This window comes from Mastigoproctus giganteus, chromosome 3, assembly GCF_048544385.1.
Source record: "Mastigoproctus giganteus isolate SK-2022 chromosome 3, ASM4854438v1, whole genome shotgun sequence".
Classification (NCBI taxonomy): Eukaryota; Metazoa; Arthropoda; class Arachnida; order Uropygi; family Thelyphonidae; genus Mastigoproctus; species Mastigoproctus giganteus.
In genome coordinates, this window is record NC_143577.1 from 188,431,561 (window position 1) to 188,446,190 (window position 14,630).

Genomic DNA, 14,630 nt, shown 5'->3' on the forward strand with positions numbered 1-14,630 from the left:
TAATCATGTAAATTATTCCATTATTGTAAGTTATATTAAAATATTACAAACGCTTGTTGATTTTTTTATAGTGAAGATGTTTTTATCAAGATTTGATTAGCAGCTTAACTACAAGCTATTACCATTAATGTGTACTCATTAATCGAAAAAAAAATTACTACATTTTGCAATTATTGTTAACAGATAATTATATGCATGGTGTGCAAATGTTAGTTGCCACATAGTTTGATCATAACCATTTTTATGTTTCTATTTTCTTGCTTTATTTTAACCCGGATTGAGTTGTTTCAAGAATACAACGCAACTACCCACTGTGAAAAATTGTATCCGAACGGTTCGAGGAAATTTCACAAGATTTCCAACGTCTAATTCGGCCGCCTAATCATCCAGATCTGAATCCAGTTGAGATTGACTGAGGTAGGTTGGAAAGGGCAGTTAAGCTTCGCAGTTCTCTAACGACCACATGACAGCAGCTAACAAATATCTTAATGGGCGACTGGTCAAATCTAAAGCTCGATTTCCTTAGACACCTACTGGAATCCATGCCACATCGTGCGTACGGACTGTAATGCGGGCAAAAAAGTGGGCCAGAAGATACTGAATAAAGATTTCTGATTCTTTAGCAGTGAGTGTGTAATATATTGTGATATCCGTATGAACTGAAAATTTACTTATTTCTAATATGAGAAGAAATCTAACTTTTAAATATTTGTAGAGTATTCGATAAGTTTCCAGGATTCGTATAAATGTTAAAATGTTCTGCATTAGAATAACAGTGCCAGATTTCACATTGATACTAACATTTCTTGTTTAGACTTCTCACTATATGTGCAACTACAGTTTCTTATCGTTTCGCAAAGAAATGTTAGCTGACCAGACAATTTATTACGGAATCCAGTGTTTACGCCTTCTTTAAACTCTGGAGAGATTGTTTCTGATGTACATTCCATGCATTGTTATAATTATGAATATAAACCAGAGAATGGTTAAGGCCATATATTTTATTAACCCACCTGAGTAATATATACATAAACTGTCATTTTTCGTTCCATATTATTATGTAACCCTGTCCTCAAGCTGCATAGCTGTAAAGGAACATTCCTTTGGAAATAAACAGATTAATAATAATGATAATACCGCTATATCAATCAGAAGACTACTTATCTGAGTGACATAGCGGTATCCAACACTGGCAACTTGCAGAAAACCCATGAGGAAAATATCAGGAAGTACACGAACCTAAGACTAGATCAAAGAGATGTGGCATGTGCAACAAGTAACGACCATCCCGATAATCGTGTCAACCACAGGTATGGTGCCAAAGACCCTACATAACAGCCTAGCAGCAATAGGTCTCCAGAAAACACCTACAAGGAACTCCAGAAATTCGCAATCCTGAACACTTGTAGGATAGTCAGAGAGTTCCGCGACCAACAGTAACACCAGACATAACAACAAATCACCCTGTGTACTTGGTAGCAATAACCGTCACGAGGTGAAACTCCAATCAGGGAGAAATAATATAAGAGCAATAATAATATGATAATAATAATAATAACACCACCCGAAGTCAGCAGTGGAGAGAATAACAATATCTGGGAAAGAGGGAGGAAGGGGCCTGATATACCTGATAGAACAACAGAAAACAGCGATAGCTAACCTGAAGAATTACTTCGAGAACAACACAGCACCACTCCAACAGGCCATAAGATAAGTGGTATGATAAGTGATAGATAAGTGGTATGCTCCACTCAACCTAAGCGAGGAAACCCCTCCCGCCTAGACAGTAAAAGACACTACAATGACCTCCATCAAGATCACATCGACACCATTGCTTCCAATGCATGGCTCACAAGCGGGACGCTCTTCCCCGAGACTGAAGGATTCATGATGGCCATCCAAGACCAGGTAATCAACACCAGAAACTATAGAAAATATATCGCAAAGGAGCCCGAAATGTCAGTTGGCACATGTCGACGATGACACCTGGCCTCAGAAACGATCCAACACATCACTGCAGGGTGCAAGGTGATCATCCAGACTGAGTACACTCATACAACCAGGTAGCCAGGATAATGCATCAGAAGCTAGCGAGGAAATACCAGTTGACCAAAGAAAGTGTGCCATACTACAAGTACGAACCCCAGGCAGTATTAGAGACCCGAACCCACAAGCTGTACTGGGAACGCGCCATAATAACGGATAAGACCATCCCGCACAACAGACGGGACATAACCCTTCTGTACAAGATGGAAAAGGCTACCTAGCTGATTGACATAGCGGTGCCGAACACTAGCAATGTCCTGAAAACTCATGAGGAAAAAAATTAGGACGTACACGAACCTGAGACATGAGATCAAGGAGATATATCATATGCAAGAAGTATCAACCATCCCAATCATCGTGCCAACCACCGGTATGGTACCAAAGACTCTGCCTAGCAGCAATAGGTCTCCCAGAGAACACCTACAAGAAACTCCAGAAAGTCTCAATCCTGAACACCTGTAGGATAGTCACAGAGTTTCTCGACCGATAACACCAAACATTACAACCACCCTGTGTACTTGGTAGCAGTTCCCGTCAAGGAGTGGAACCCCCCCAATCAGGAGAAATAATATAAGAGCAACAATAATAATGCACTACAATAAATTACAATTTATTCATCAAAAAATTTGTTTACAACAAATAAACTTGTTAAGAAAATTAAATTTCTTGACAACAAGTTCTAATTCATCACATAAACAGATCACAAATTTATATATTCAAATATATACGTACAAATTTATTATTTAACAGAAAAGATAAATAAATTCCTACACATGCATTCCACACTGTAAACAGAGAGTACTATTGATATGCATAGCAACTCTAATCTACTGAATCAATAAGTATCAAAAATTTCTTATTAAAAGTTTTAATTTGAAACGAGGATAACATCTACTGTCTGAAATCGATATTAGCCAACTAATTGTTTATTTTATTCATTGTACATCTTTTTCCAAATCTATTCAGTACCCTAGAGTACCCTTAAATTATCACATTATTTAAGGAACCCAAAAGCAATCGTTTTGCTTTTGGGTTGTAGTCATTCCAAATATTTTTTCCATTATAAGTCTCAAAATCCTGTTAATTAAGTTGTTTATTACCCTTATTTCAGTTATATTTGCTGGTGCCCATACATTTAGTAAATAATTGAGTTGGGAATCCACTAATGCATAATATAAGGTAACTTTAGTTCTAAGATTTAGTTTATTCTTAATGTAGCAAAAATGTACGCATAAACTCTCATTTTTTATACAAATTTGTTATATGAATTGTCAAACTGTACTCAATTAATAACCCAAAGCAACAATGATTTCAAACTTCTTTCGCAGTTTGGCATTCGCAATTCTGGAAATTCTAATCATGAATGCATTCATATTTATCTAATTTTATAGAAGGATGAATATCTAAGATTTTATGAGGCCTAATTACCAAAATTTTTGTTTTTTCAAAGCTCAGTGCTAGTTTATTATCATGTAGCCAACTCTGCAAATGAATAAGATCCTGTTGTAAATCATGAGTCTTTTTTTTTCTTAAGTTTTTTCCGACTGTATATAAGATTATATCATCTGGATACTTTTTTTATAAACGATCTCTTAATTACTTTAAATATATAATTTATGTATATAATGAACGTTACTGGCCCTGCATGGGGACCTTGAAGTACCCCTCTATTTAATTATATGATTTTCCTTTTATTTTCTACTTCAACTGCTATTTTAATTTGGATAAATAGCATGCTAAAAGTTGATTGATTCTTCTCCTAATACCATATTTCAGTAATTTTTGTTGCAATATTGGAATATAAATTAAGCCATATCTATAAATAAAAGTTATTGAAGATTATTTAAATGTAAGATAAAAGAATTCATTAAATTCTCTAATGAGACCTGTGTGCTCTTACCCTTCGGATACGAGAATTGAGAGTTGTTTAGCAGTCCATATTGATGTAATTATTTGCTAATATGAGAGGAGAAAATATACTTTTCTATTATCTTATTTAGTACTGACTGTATCGTTATTGTTCTATAATGGTAATAATTGTCTGGTGACCCCTTTTTGTACATTGGAATTACATTAAATGAAAATAAATTAGTTGGATAGCTCTCTGGCTCTAACATCCGTGCTATAAGCTCCACTAAGAGATACAGCGAACTGTTCCTTATTTTTCTTAACTACGGTTACTGTATTATAGCCCAGTACATAAGTTTTCTTGTTCTTCAACTGTAGCAGATGAACCCTACGGCATCCTCTCCTAACCAAGGTTCCTCGGCGTAAAAGACTCGCCTGATGCAAAGAACATGCAAGTTGGACGTTAGAAGACTGGAAGAAGGTGTGCCGGTCGGATGAGTCACGTTATTTACTCCACACCGTGAATGGTCGTGTAAGGATTTGGAATCAACTACACGAGGCTCTTGATCCATCATGCATGGTATCAAAAGTGCAGGCCGGTGGAGGGCGGTTGTATGGTGCGGAGTATATTTCACTGGCAGGAACTTGGACCCCTGGTGCATATGGAACAACGTATCAGTGGTCTCTGCTATCGTCAACTGTTTGCTGACTGTGTACATCCCGCTATGTTACACTTTTTGATGAATGGCAATGGTGTCTTCCAAGATGACAATGCGCTGAACCATCGGACACTTGTGCAGAAATGGTTTGAGGAACAAAGTTCTGACTTCCGGCATATCGATTGGCCTCCGAACTCCACCGATATCAATCCCATAGAGTACTTGTGGGACACTATAGAAAGGCATATCAGGCGTATGGATACACCAATCACCTCCATACCTGCATTGCTGACCGCATTACACACGCTTCCGTCATCTGGTTGAATCAATGCCACGTCGGATAGCTGCTGTACTGAGGGCAGAAGAGGACCTACGAAGTATTAGGTTAGCTGGTCATAATTCAGTGATAACTCAGTGTATATTAATATATAAAATAAATATGTTTTCTATTTATCCTCTGGGAAACCACACAGAATCAGAGAAATTTAAGTAGATTGACGAGTTGAACTCTGTATTCTTTTATCTATCACTTAATGCTCACAGATAACACTAGATGTCAGGATCTTCAGTTAACAGCAAAAATGTTGGACTTCTGGTTTAAGTGTGTGCCTTTTATCTGTTTGTGAAGTACAACATCGCAAGTGGATCATTCCTGAATAAAAGTTTAACAGGGTATTTAATAAGCTTTCGCACGCCCAATGGTTATCCATCTGGTATTTACAACTATTATTCACTAATAGAAATGCAATCTCAGTATATTACAAAACTGGGAAAATTAATACAAAGAAATAAATTAAAACTGAATGATGGAGTCCATGTACTTCAGCACACCTTCCAATAGTTTGCCTAGTTCTTCCTTGAATTTATTTAAGCGATCCACTTCCAGAACAATAGATGGAAGTTTGTTCCAGCAATTAACTAAAGGCAAACATCCTCTTACCTGTTCTGCGATCATCCGTCCTCAATTTGAATTTGTACTACCTTATGTGCACAGTATGAACAAGTTGAAGAATCCCATCAGTTTGGTCAAACCATTCAAAGCTTTAAACACCTCAATAAGATGGCCTCGCAGGTGTCTAGTCTCCAGACGCTGCAATTTGCAGAACTTAAGACTTTTTTGGTAAGAGCAGCATTTCGTTTCCTTTCACCAATCTTGTTGCCCTTCTCTGACCAGTTAGAGCAGATCAATATTCTTCTTAAATTGTATTATATTATAGTTTATCTATTTTATATTATATCTATATATTTGTAATTTATACTAGTTCTCGCTAGTATAAATTACTTTGAATGTAATAACTTTTTCATATCTCATATTGCTTCTTATTTCTCCAAAAACTTGTCAAGGATACTTTTCACACATAAATGACAGCACTCTTTCATGGCGTTGGTAATTTTAGGACTTGGGATATAACTAATTATCTAATGCAATATCTATTTCAATTTAAAGTAGAATGTTTTCTTATACCCAACAGCATGCGCGTTGGAAGTCGGCTTGTTGTTTTCTTAAATGACTTCCAAAGCACCAAAGAAGCTTTGACTAAATCGGCCTTCCTAGACAGACCTCATCCATCAGCAGTTATTCTTCTTTAAGAAAGTAAAAGTAAGCAAAAATCGCATCTTATCTGATTCAAACATTGTGATCAGTGTCCTAACATTTTGACATTTATATGAAAAGGCACAAAAACACTAAATGCTTTGATATAAACAGCATTGATGATTAATTATATTTTGATAATTCAAAATATATTAATAATCAATAGAAGTAACAGACACACCGGATATAGATTAAACATGGCGTATAGAAAAATAGCCAAAAGGCTATTTTTTAAAAAGGAAAAGAGAGGGGCTGACAATGGAGTAAACTGTGACCTGAGTGTGCGGAGAAATCCTCATGCATTTCCAGTCATCTGTTACATGCTTATGCTGATGACTAAAGGAGTACTGGAAGAAACAGTGGCCATGTTGGGTACTGAAGCGCAAAGAAGAGGACTTATTTGTGCAAAAAATATATGGAAGTCCGGAGAACGGTAGATAACACGGAAAATTTAAGAACCAACAGCTTGTCATTTGAGCATGTTCAAAATTTCGCCTATCTAAGTTCGCAGGTAAACCAGTTCAACTCTCTTACTAATGAAACTAAGTCCCGTATCCTCAGTGGAAACAGATGCTTCTATGCACATGAAAACTAATGAAGTCCAGAGTATTGAACAGACATTTAAAATTAAGAATATACAAAAGTCTCATTAGACCAGTTGTAACATACGGTTGTGAAGCTTGGACATTAACGAGTAAAGATGAGTAGTTGTTGAGAGCGTTCGAGCGTAGAATTTTGTGAAACGTCTTTGGGCCCGTACAAGACGTTGATGGATCCTGGAGGATCAGGATGAACCATGAACTTGACAATCTTATTGAGGGTGAGGACATCGTCAGATTTGTAAAGAGCCACAGACTTGTCTGATTGGGACATATAATGAGAATGGATGACAGTAGAACAACTAAGAGGATAATGGAATTGAAACCTATCGGTAGGAGGGCAAGAGGAAAACGTGTGTGTGTGTGTCCTGGTATCAAAGGTGGCCCCTAGGCATAACCCATCTCCACCTAGTGGATCTGTATTGAATGTAGGACCTCTGCAAAGGAGCAGCCAATACCTGTGCAGCTGCTATCTGGTGCCTGTCCCCAGGCGCGAGTAGCCAGACCTGGTTTTTTTTTAAACCTTTTACATGCCAAAGTGCACGAAATCCCGCACCCACTGGAGGTAGTGCAATACCAGTGGGTGCCCGCTATCCCGCTCACAGGCTGCCCAGGCCTAGAGCCAGCAAAAAAAAAAAAAAAAAAAAAAAAACAAGGCTGGAGCTCCAAAAACCCATTGAAGTCACACAGCCAAGACAAGCATTTTTAAAGAGACGTGCAGTTATCAGTAACATTATGTATATCAGTTATCCTATTAAGTTTAGCATTAATGAGGGCAAGAGGAAGATCCCGTCTCACTGACTCTCTGAAGAAGAAGAGGAAGAAGGTCTGTCTCACTGACTCTCTGAAGAAGAAGAGGAAGTTCCGCGGAAAAGATGGATGGATGGCGTAGAAGAGGATTTAAAGACCATGAGAATAAGAGTTGGAGAGACTTCTGGGAGGGCCTACTGGTGGAACACCGTTGAGAAGGTTAAGACCCACCTTGGATTATAACGCCTGAAGAAGAAGTTACATGCTTATGAAAGATGCTGCTCATAATCAAAGTAAACTAAAATCTAAAATCCTAAAAAGGCGTTGTTAATTTGTTTACAATTCTGGCCCATGTCATGGTGCATTACCTTGTTGGAAAAAACGTATTCACAGATTGATGCGCTGCAGCCATAAAAGAATGTGCATGGTTAGAAACGATTTCCAGCTAACGTGTAGAATCTAAACAGCTACTGCACTAGTATGAAGGAGCTCATTGTGCACCATGAAATTCCCCACTCCATTACATCGCCACCACTAGGTCGCATTTTTGGCCACTTGTTGGACTCGTGTTGTTTCCCATATAGTGGTGAAACATTCGGATAGGTGTTCATCAGAATATAGTGTATTCATAATATCATTGTATCAGTATATACTGTTTGTAAACTGCTTGCATTCTTGTTTTACTTGCTGTCTTGATACCGAATTAGCTTAATAGAATTGGACTCGTACATGTTATTTAGGCTGCAAAACTGAATATTTCAGTGGAGAAGTCAAATCATGCAGCTTTCGTCCGAGACGGACTAAACACTTTCTATGGCCTTTCCAAAAAAAAAAAAAAAAAAAAAAAAAGAAGAAAAATCTGTAGGTACTCCCCAAAGGTCCAGATGGAAATCCATATTGCTTTGAAGGAAGAGAGGTATTTCGTACAGTGTCGTTTTTCCCTTGAAAATCTGCTGTAAAATTTCCATGGATATTGGTTTTTACTATTTTCAAAATTTCTTTTGTGGCTTTATATTTAAGTATATTGAACCATGAAATATTCATGGTTCCAGATTTGTGTGCAAACTTAAACTTTGGAAGAAAAAAGCTTTAAAGAATAAGATGGAAAATCTGGAACTTTTAGATCACTTCAAAGGTGTTTCGATGGACGAACAACATTTCAATTGACTGACTGACCATTTGCGTGATATGGGTATTAAATCTGCAATTGTACAAAATGACTTACTCATAGGTCCGGTGCTTGTGGTACTTATCTGATACAGTTGAATGGAGATTTCTTTTTTATTCTTCTCAGTTCCGCAAAGAAAAATGTGAAAAATTTAAGAGGATTTACTTCTAAGCAGACTGCCCAAAAAGAGAATTTGTGTCTGGAATCCTGGAGGGCGACGGTTCTTTTAAGTCATATATTGAAATGAAAAACGTTCTATTTTAGCTAGTTCATTTATTAAAATAGTAAATAATTGTGATCCTTGACGTTAACCTTGTCTGCGCGTGTAGCACAGTGGTATCGTCACCATCCTGCCCACACTGGATGGATAAGGCCCGGATTCAAATCCCGATAATGACGTGAAGAACTTTTATGGCTTTTTTGAATCTGTGGCTGAGTTATTCGATTTGAGACGTAGAAAGTAAGGTGTCCCCCCTTTGTTGGACAGGTAAGTCACAGATTCCTATTATTCGTCTGGAGAGGTTAGTTATTAGACAGCAAATCAAATTTAAAGCAGAAAAGTTTGAATTTTTTACTCTAACCTCTTGGCAAACTTTTTACATAAGTTATACATTTTAATATTTAAAATTTCATCTTACATATTTTCTGGTTCAGTGGTTAAGTTATTTAATCTGTTGCCAGTGACAAGCTTTATCATTTATGTCAGTTAATTCTTCACTAGAGGCAAAATTCGAGGGTAAGGTCATGAAACCACATAGTTAAGAAGAATGGCTTTGATAATGTAGAGCAGATTGGGAACAGCATCGCTGTTACTTTAGATAAAATTATATCATATTTACTTAATCTTTAGTTATCTGAAATTTCATAATTCTATTTCAGAATGAAAGAAAGATAAAATTGTACAAATAGAAAAGATGAAACTCCAGTATCGCCAGAATACGCGACTTGTATGATAGACTGGTTTTTAATCAAAAAAGTTCAAATTTCAATTTGAACTATCGAGTACAATATTTTAAAGGAATGCGGTATGTGAAGGTGCCTTCTTGAAAACCTTACTGTATGTTTTAGTACACTGCAAGCAGTGTCCAAGGTCATTTTTATGCAGTGAGGGAAGGGGAGGACTCTTTATAAATGACAATGATAGGAGAATAAAAAGAAACGTCCTTGTCTTTTAGTAATGAGAAGGACGTTTCTTCTTATGTAATAGTTGAGATATTACCATGCCATGCCATTTAGCGAGAGAGAATGACATTCGAACGGGAACCCTTTTTTTTTGTCCTTGGTGATGTTTGAGCAATTACGACGCTTGCCTGGCACATCGTTGTTTTCTTCGCCAATTCAATATTGACATCATTACAATCTGTCTATAAAATCGTGCGTATTCTTCAACCGGTTTGCATGTTTTCGTTGGATGAAAACTCGCATTTCCAGTTAAAGAAAAAAAAAAAACCCACTGAAATCGCGCCAGAGACTAACACTTATACGGCAATACAAAAAAAAAAAAAAAATAATATTAATAAGGGGCTTGATGCCCAGTGGTTACGACACGGGACTACTAGCTACTATCAAAATTTTTGTATATCATTGACAATACCCCATGACCTGTCTTGCACCCTGTCAGCACTGTTCAGAAAACTGCATATCGCACTTCGCAATTACTCCCAGGTCTTTTTCATTCTCTACCTAGTTTAGTACCACACAGTTTGCACGTTTCTTTGGGGTTACTTCTACTCATATGCAGTACTTTGCATTTGTCAATGTTAAACTTCAGTTGCCACTTCTCAGCCCATCTTCCCAAATTTTATAGATCCTGTTGCAGTAGCCCACTGCCATTACTATCATTAATAGGCTAGGTATGAACTTTGCCCTTTGAGACCAGAGCAAATTTTGTTTAGCCTTCGCCAACTATACCTGTTCTTCAATCGATTACCCCGTTAAATTCCAAGTCGGGTTACAGACATTGAGAATATGATTCAGGTAGCCGCATTTTTCTTCCTCACCAAATCGGACTCAATTGTGCATCGCTATAACGCCCATTTTTTTGAATGTGGGTATGAAATCTCGCCTCACCATTCACGTGAGCGAAATAAGCTATGGGAATAATACAGTACTAATTTATTAAAGATGTAACGTTTGAAGCTAAATGTAAGTTTCATGGTTTTGATTCTGCCATAAATATGATAATATTCTTGCGCTCTCTATCTTATATCAGGAAGGGCTGTTGTATTCGTTGGATATTTCGGGATTCATCGACACTTCGTTTGTAGTGTGCCAACTAGTAAGGTAACTGAGTTCCTCTCACCTTTATAGTGCGCTATGTTCAAGGGACGTTATGTTGTGCGGAAAAACTCCCTGAATAACTAGAAGAAAAACTAGACTAGAAGAAAAACTAGATTGTTTCCGTCTAAACACAAGAAATAACAAAAATCACCAATCCTTTAGCAATAACAACCACGAAGAAGTGAATCAACACGAATTGGTTACGTTTCTAAGAAAACGAAGATGCTCGCAACTATTCTAAATGTGGAATGATCCTATATCTCTCTAATAGTAAACACGTAGATTGCAGTGACTTATGTACTGTATGTTCACACGGTCAAAGCCATATTCGTTTATCTATATCACTTAATGTTCACAGATAACGCTAGATGGCAGGATCTTATTCAGTTAACAGCAAACGTTGTTGGACTTCTGATTTCAGTGTGTGCCTTTCATCTGTTTGTGAAGTACATCGCAAGTGGATCGTTCCTAAATAAAAGCTTAACAGTTCCCCAAGGTATTTAATAAGCTTTTTCACACTGAATGGTTATCCATCTGGTATTTACAGCTCTCATTCACTCGTTGAAATGCAATCTGAAATTGTACAGTTTATAGAGAAACATTTCACCGCTGCTACTATCAGCATATTTGTGGTTGTGTTATGTGCGTTTGTTATCATTCCTCGCCTACACTGGAGACGAAGGCGACTTCCGCCTGGTCCGATCTCTCTACCAATTGTGGGATATTTTCCATTTATTAAAAGGAATGCACACATCCAACTGATTGAACTTTCAAAGAAATACGGGAAAGTGTTCAGGTAAGACAATGAAAGTTATTCAATAGGTATAATAATGACTATTAGGATATGAACGTCCATAATGATCCTAAGAGAGAAAAAAGACAATGTTCACTTCTCTTATTTATATAAAAATTTGACAGATCAATTTTGGCTGCGATGAGATTGATTATTATGAGCTTATAATACGTAATTACAGTGAAAAGGAAAATATATGTTTTCTAAATCAACAGATAACAATTCTTCGGGATATAATTTATTTCTAAAAAAAACAAAAATAAATTGTTAATACGACATTTCTGATGTATCTTATTCAGTATATAACAAAACTGGGAAAAATTAATGGAAAGAAATAAAATAAAACTGAATGATTGAGTCCATGGAGTTCAGCAAAATGAAATGCTTCGTGGACTTTTCCCCCTTATCCTTTTTCTGTTATTTGCGTCCATCATTAAGAGATAAAATGTTTTGTGTCTTATTCGTAACCTTACCAATTATTTCGCAACTTATATTATCTTGTCTTGTTTTGTTCTTGGGAATTTTTTGATGCACCAAACCATAATACTATATAATTGAAAAACTTAGAATAATTCTCGAGGGTTCCACAATCTTCACCTGAAATCAGCTAACTGTGACTGGATTAAAGGGCTCTTAAGAACTTCTCCAGGCTCTTACTGAATTCGAACTCGTATCTCTCTGAATCAGTAACAACAGTTGAAATTACTATATTATCTCAGAGGAATCATAGACTGAAATAAAACAGCCGTGAAATACGACTCACGTGTATTACAAGTATGTTTACCTTATAGAAATTTCTATTATCCTCGTCATGGTGAAGTACACTGGTTTCATTCATTTGTTTGGAGAAGTTTGAGTTTCTAATCCTACAGGAAGCTACAGAAATTTTTAAAGCTTTCCACACATACCATCGTCCTTTTATCGATGTTATCTCGGACCACCTTGTTCCCTTCATTACTCATCCCTAGTGTTTTTTTTTATATATTACTATTCACTCTACATATCCAGTGAAGTTTTGACTACAGCAGTGTCAGTTAACTTATAAATATCTACAAAACTGAGCTGACAAATTTATGGTTACTTCATTTTCTTTCTACAATTTTTATGCATTAATAATTATTTATATTTACATTTAAAGCAATAAAATCTTTAGCTTCGCGAAATCGACGAAAAAAAATTATGATTTATGGGTCTCTAAGTGTGGTAAGTTAATACAATAGGAGTTCGAAATAGCCAGATAATCGTGCTGTAAATCAGACATCCTTTCAGAATCTCTTCGAGTTCCTTTATAAAGCCAGACAAAACTAAAATCTCTTCAACTCTGCTCGATGACAAAACTAATTCTGTATTAGAACAATATCACTCACCAGTACAGTATTAGATGACCAATGCCTTTTCTACAGTGTACAGCGAATTCGAATAAAATATATTAAATTCTTAGTCTTTCAAATTAATCTTGCCTTTCATCGACCAGGCATGAGGCATTCTGCCACCCTGCCAGAACGGTCCCTCTCTGCTGTAGACACGTGATCATGCTATTCATCCAATAGAATCGTCCTAGCATTAGTAGTGGCAAATGATTCAAGAAAGCAAGCTTATGCAGCATCAGCCAAAAAGAAGAAAGAAAAAAAGACACCTCTCATTTCACCTATTCATCTCTTCCAATAGTTTATCTAGTTCTTTCTTGAATTTATTTATGCTATCCTCTTCCCTAAAACAGATGGAAGTTTGTTCCAGCAATTAACCACCCGCTGTCTAAAGGCAAATTTCGCACAATCTGCTCTACGACTCTCTTTCCTCAATTGCAGTTTATGCCTCTCAGGTTTGTAATCTGAGCAAGCGGGAGAATCCCATCAGAATTGAGACTTCTCAACCCATTCAAGGCCTTATACACCTCAATCAGATCGCCTCCCAGGTGCCTAGTCTCCAGACCCTGCAATTTGAAGTCCTTAAGTCGTCATTCTTGATAAGAGCAACCCTTTGTTCCCCTAACCAATCTCGTTGCCCTTCTCTGTACTCGTTCCAGCAGATGTACATCCTTCCTGAAATGAGGCCTCCAGACCTGAATGCGGTACTCAAGATGTGGCCTAACCATTATACAATGGGATAATCACCAACTTATATATATATATATATAATTACTATAATAAGAGTATAATAGCTACTCAAAGTGTATTAAAACATAGGCATAAAAGTACTCAGCGGGCCGTAAGGCCAAAAGAACCTATAAAGACTAAGATAACCTGTGTTGGTCTACATTGCCATACCCTAGAAATAAACATATAATTAGCAATAATATAAAATATAATAAAATAAAATAATGATTATGTAGCTAATTATTGATATACGGATGCATTGAATGGAACTTTTTCAAGGGCTTACCCCATTCAATATATCCCACCAATAATTAGCAAGGCTCTGTTTCTGATTTCTATCTGCCTGTTTAATTGGTTCAATTAATTTATGTTTATTAATTGGACTAGTTTAACTAGTCCAATTAACAAACATAAAGGCGATTTATGCTAAACTTTAAATTTAACAGCAGACAGGCAAGATAACAGCTAGCCCGACAAATAGCATTGAAACGAATATACAGAATATAATACAGAAAATAGAAGGGCAAACATAACTTTCAGTTCAGTTGTAAATATGTATATATATATATACTTAAAGTATATTTTTACCTAAAGTATATTATATATATATATATATATATATATATATATATATATATATATATATTATTATATATATATATATATATATATATATATATATATATATATATATATACACACACACACATTTTCACACATAAATAACAGTACAAGTTCATGGCATTAGTAATTTTAGGACTTGAGATGTATCTTGTTATTTAATATAATATCCACAT

The 14,630-nt window shown here is 36.2% G+C and overlaps 1 protein-coding gene across 3 annotated transcripts in view; it reads left to right on the plus strand.

Moving 5' to 3' along the window:
- Nucleotides 1-120: 120 nt before the first annotated feature.
- Nucleotides 121-14,630, plus strand: part of LOC150088484 (vitamin D 25-hydroxylase-like) — a 28,395-nt gene continuing 13,885 nt past the window's right edge. Inside the window, exon 1 of one of the 3 annotated variants that reach the window (XM_090369541.1) lies at nt 121-625. Coding sequence is in view for 2 of the 3 variants with exons in the window: in XM_090369539.1 (XP_090225665.1) it covers nt 11,511-11,740 (230 nt within the window). In the remaining variant the exon portion in view is untranslated. Of the gene's footprint in view, nt 626-4,330; nt 4,938-11,369; nt 11,741-14,630 lie in introns of those variants that run through there. The other 2 variants (XM_090369540.1, XM_090369539.1) reach the window with 2 other exon arrangements.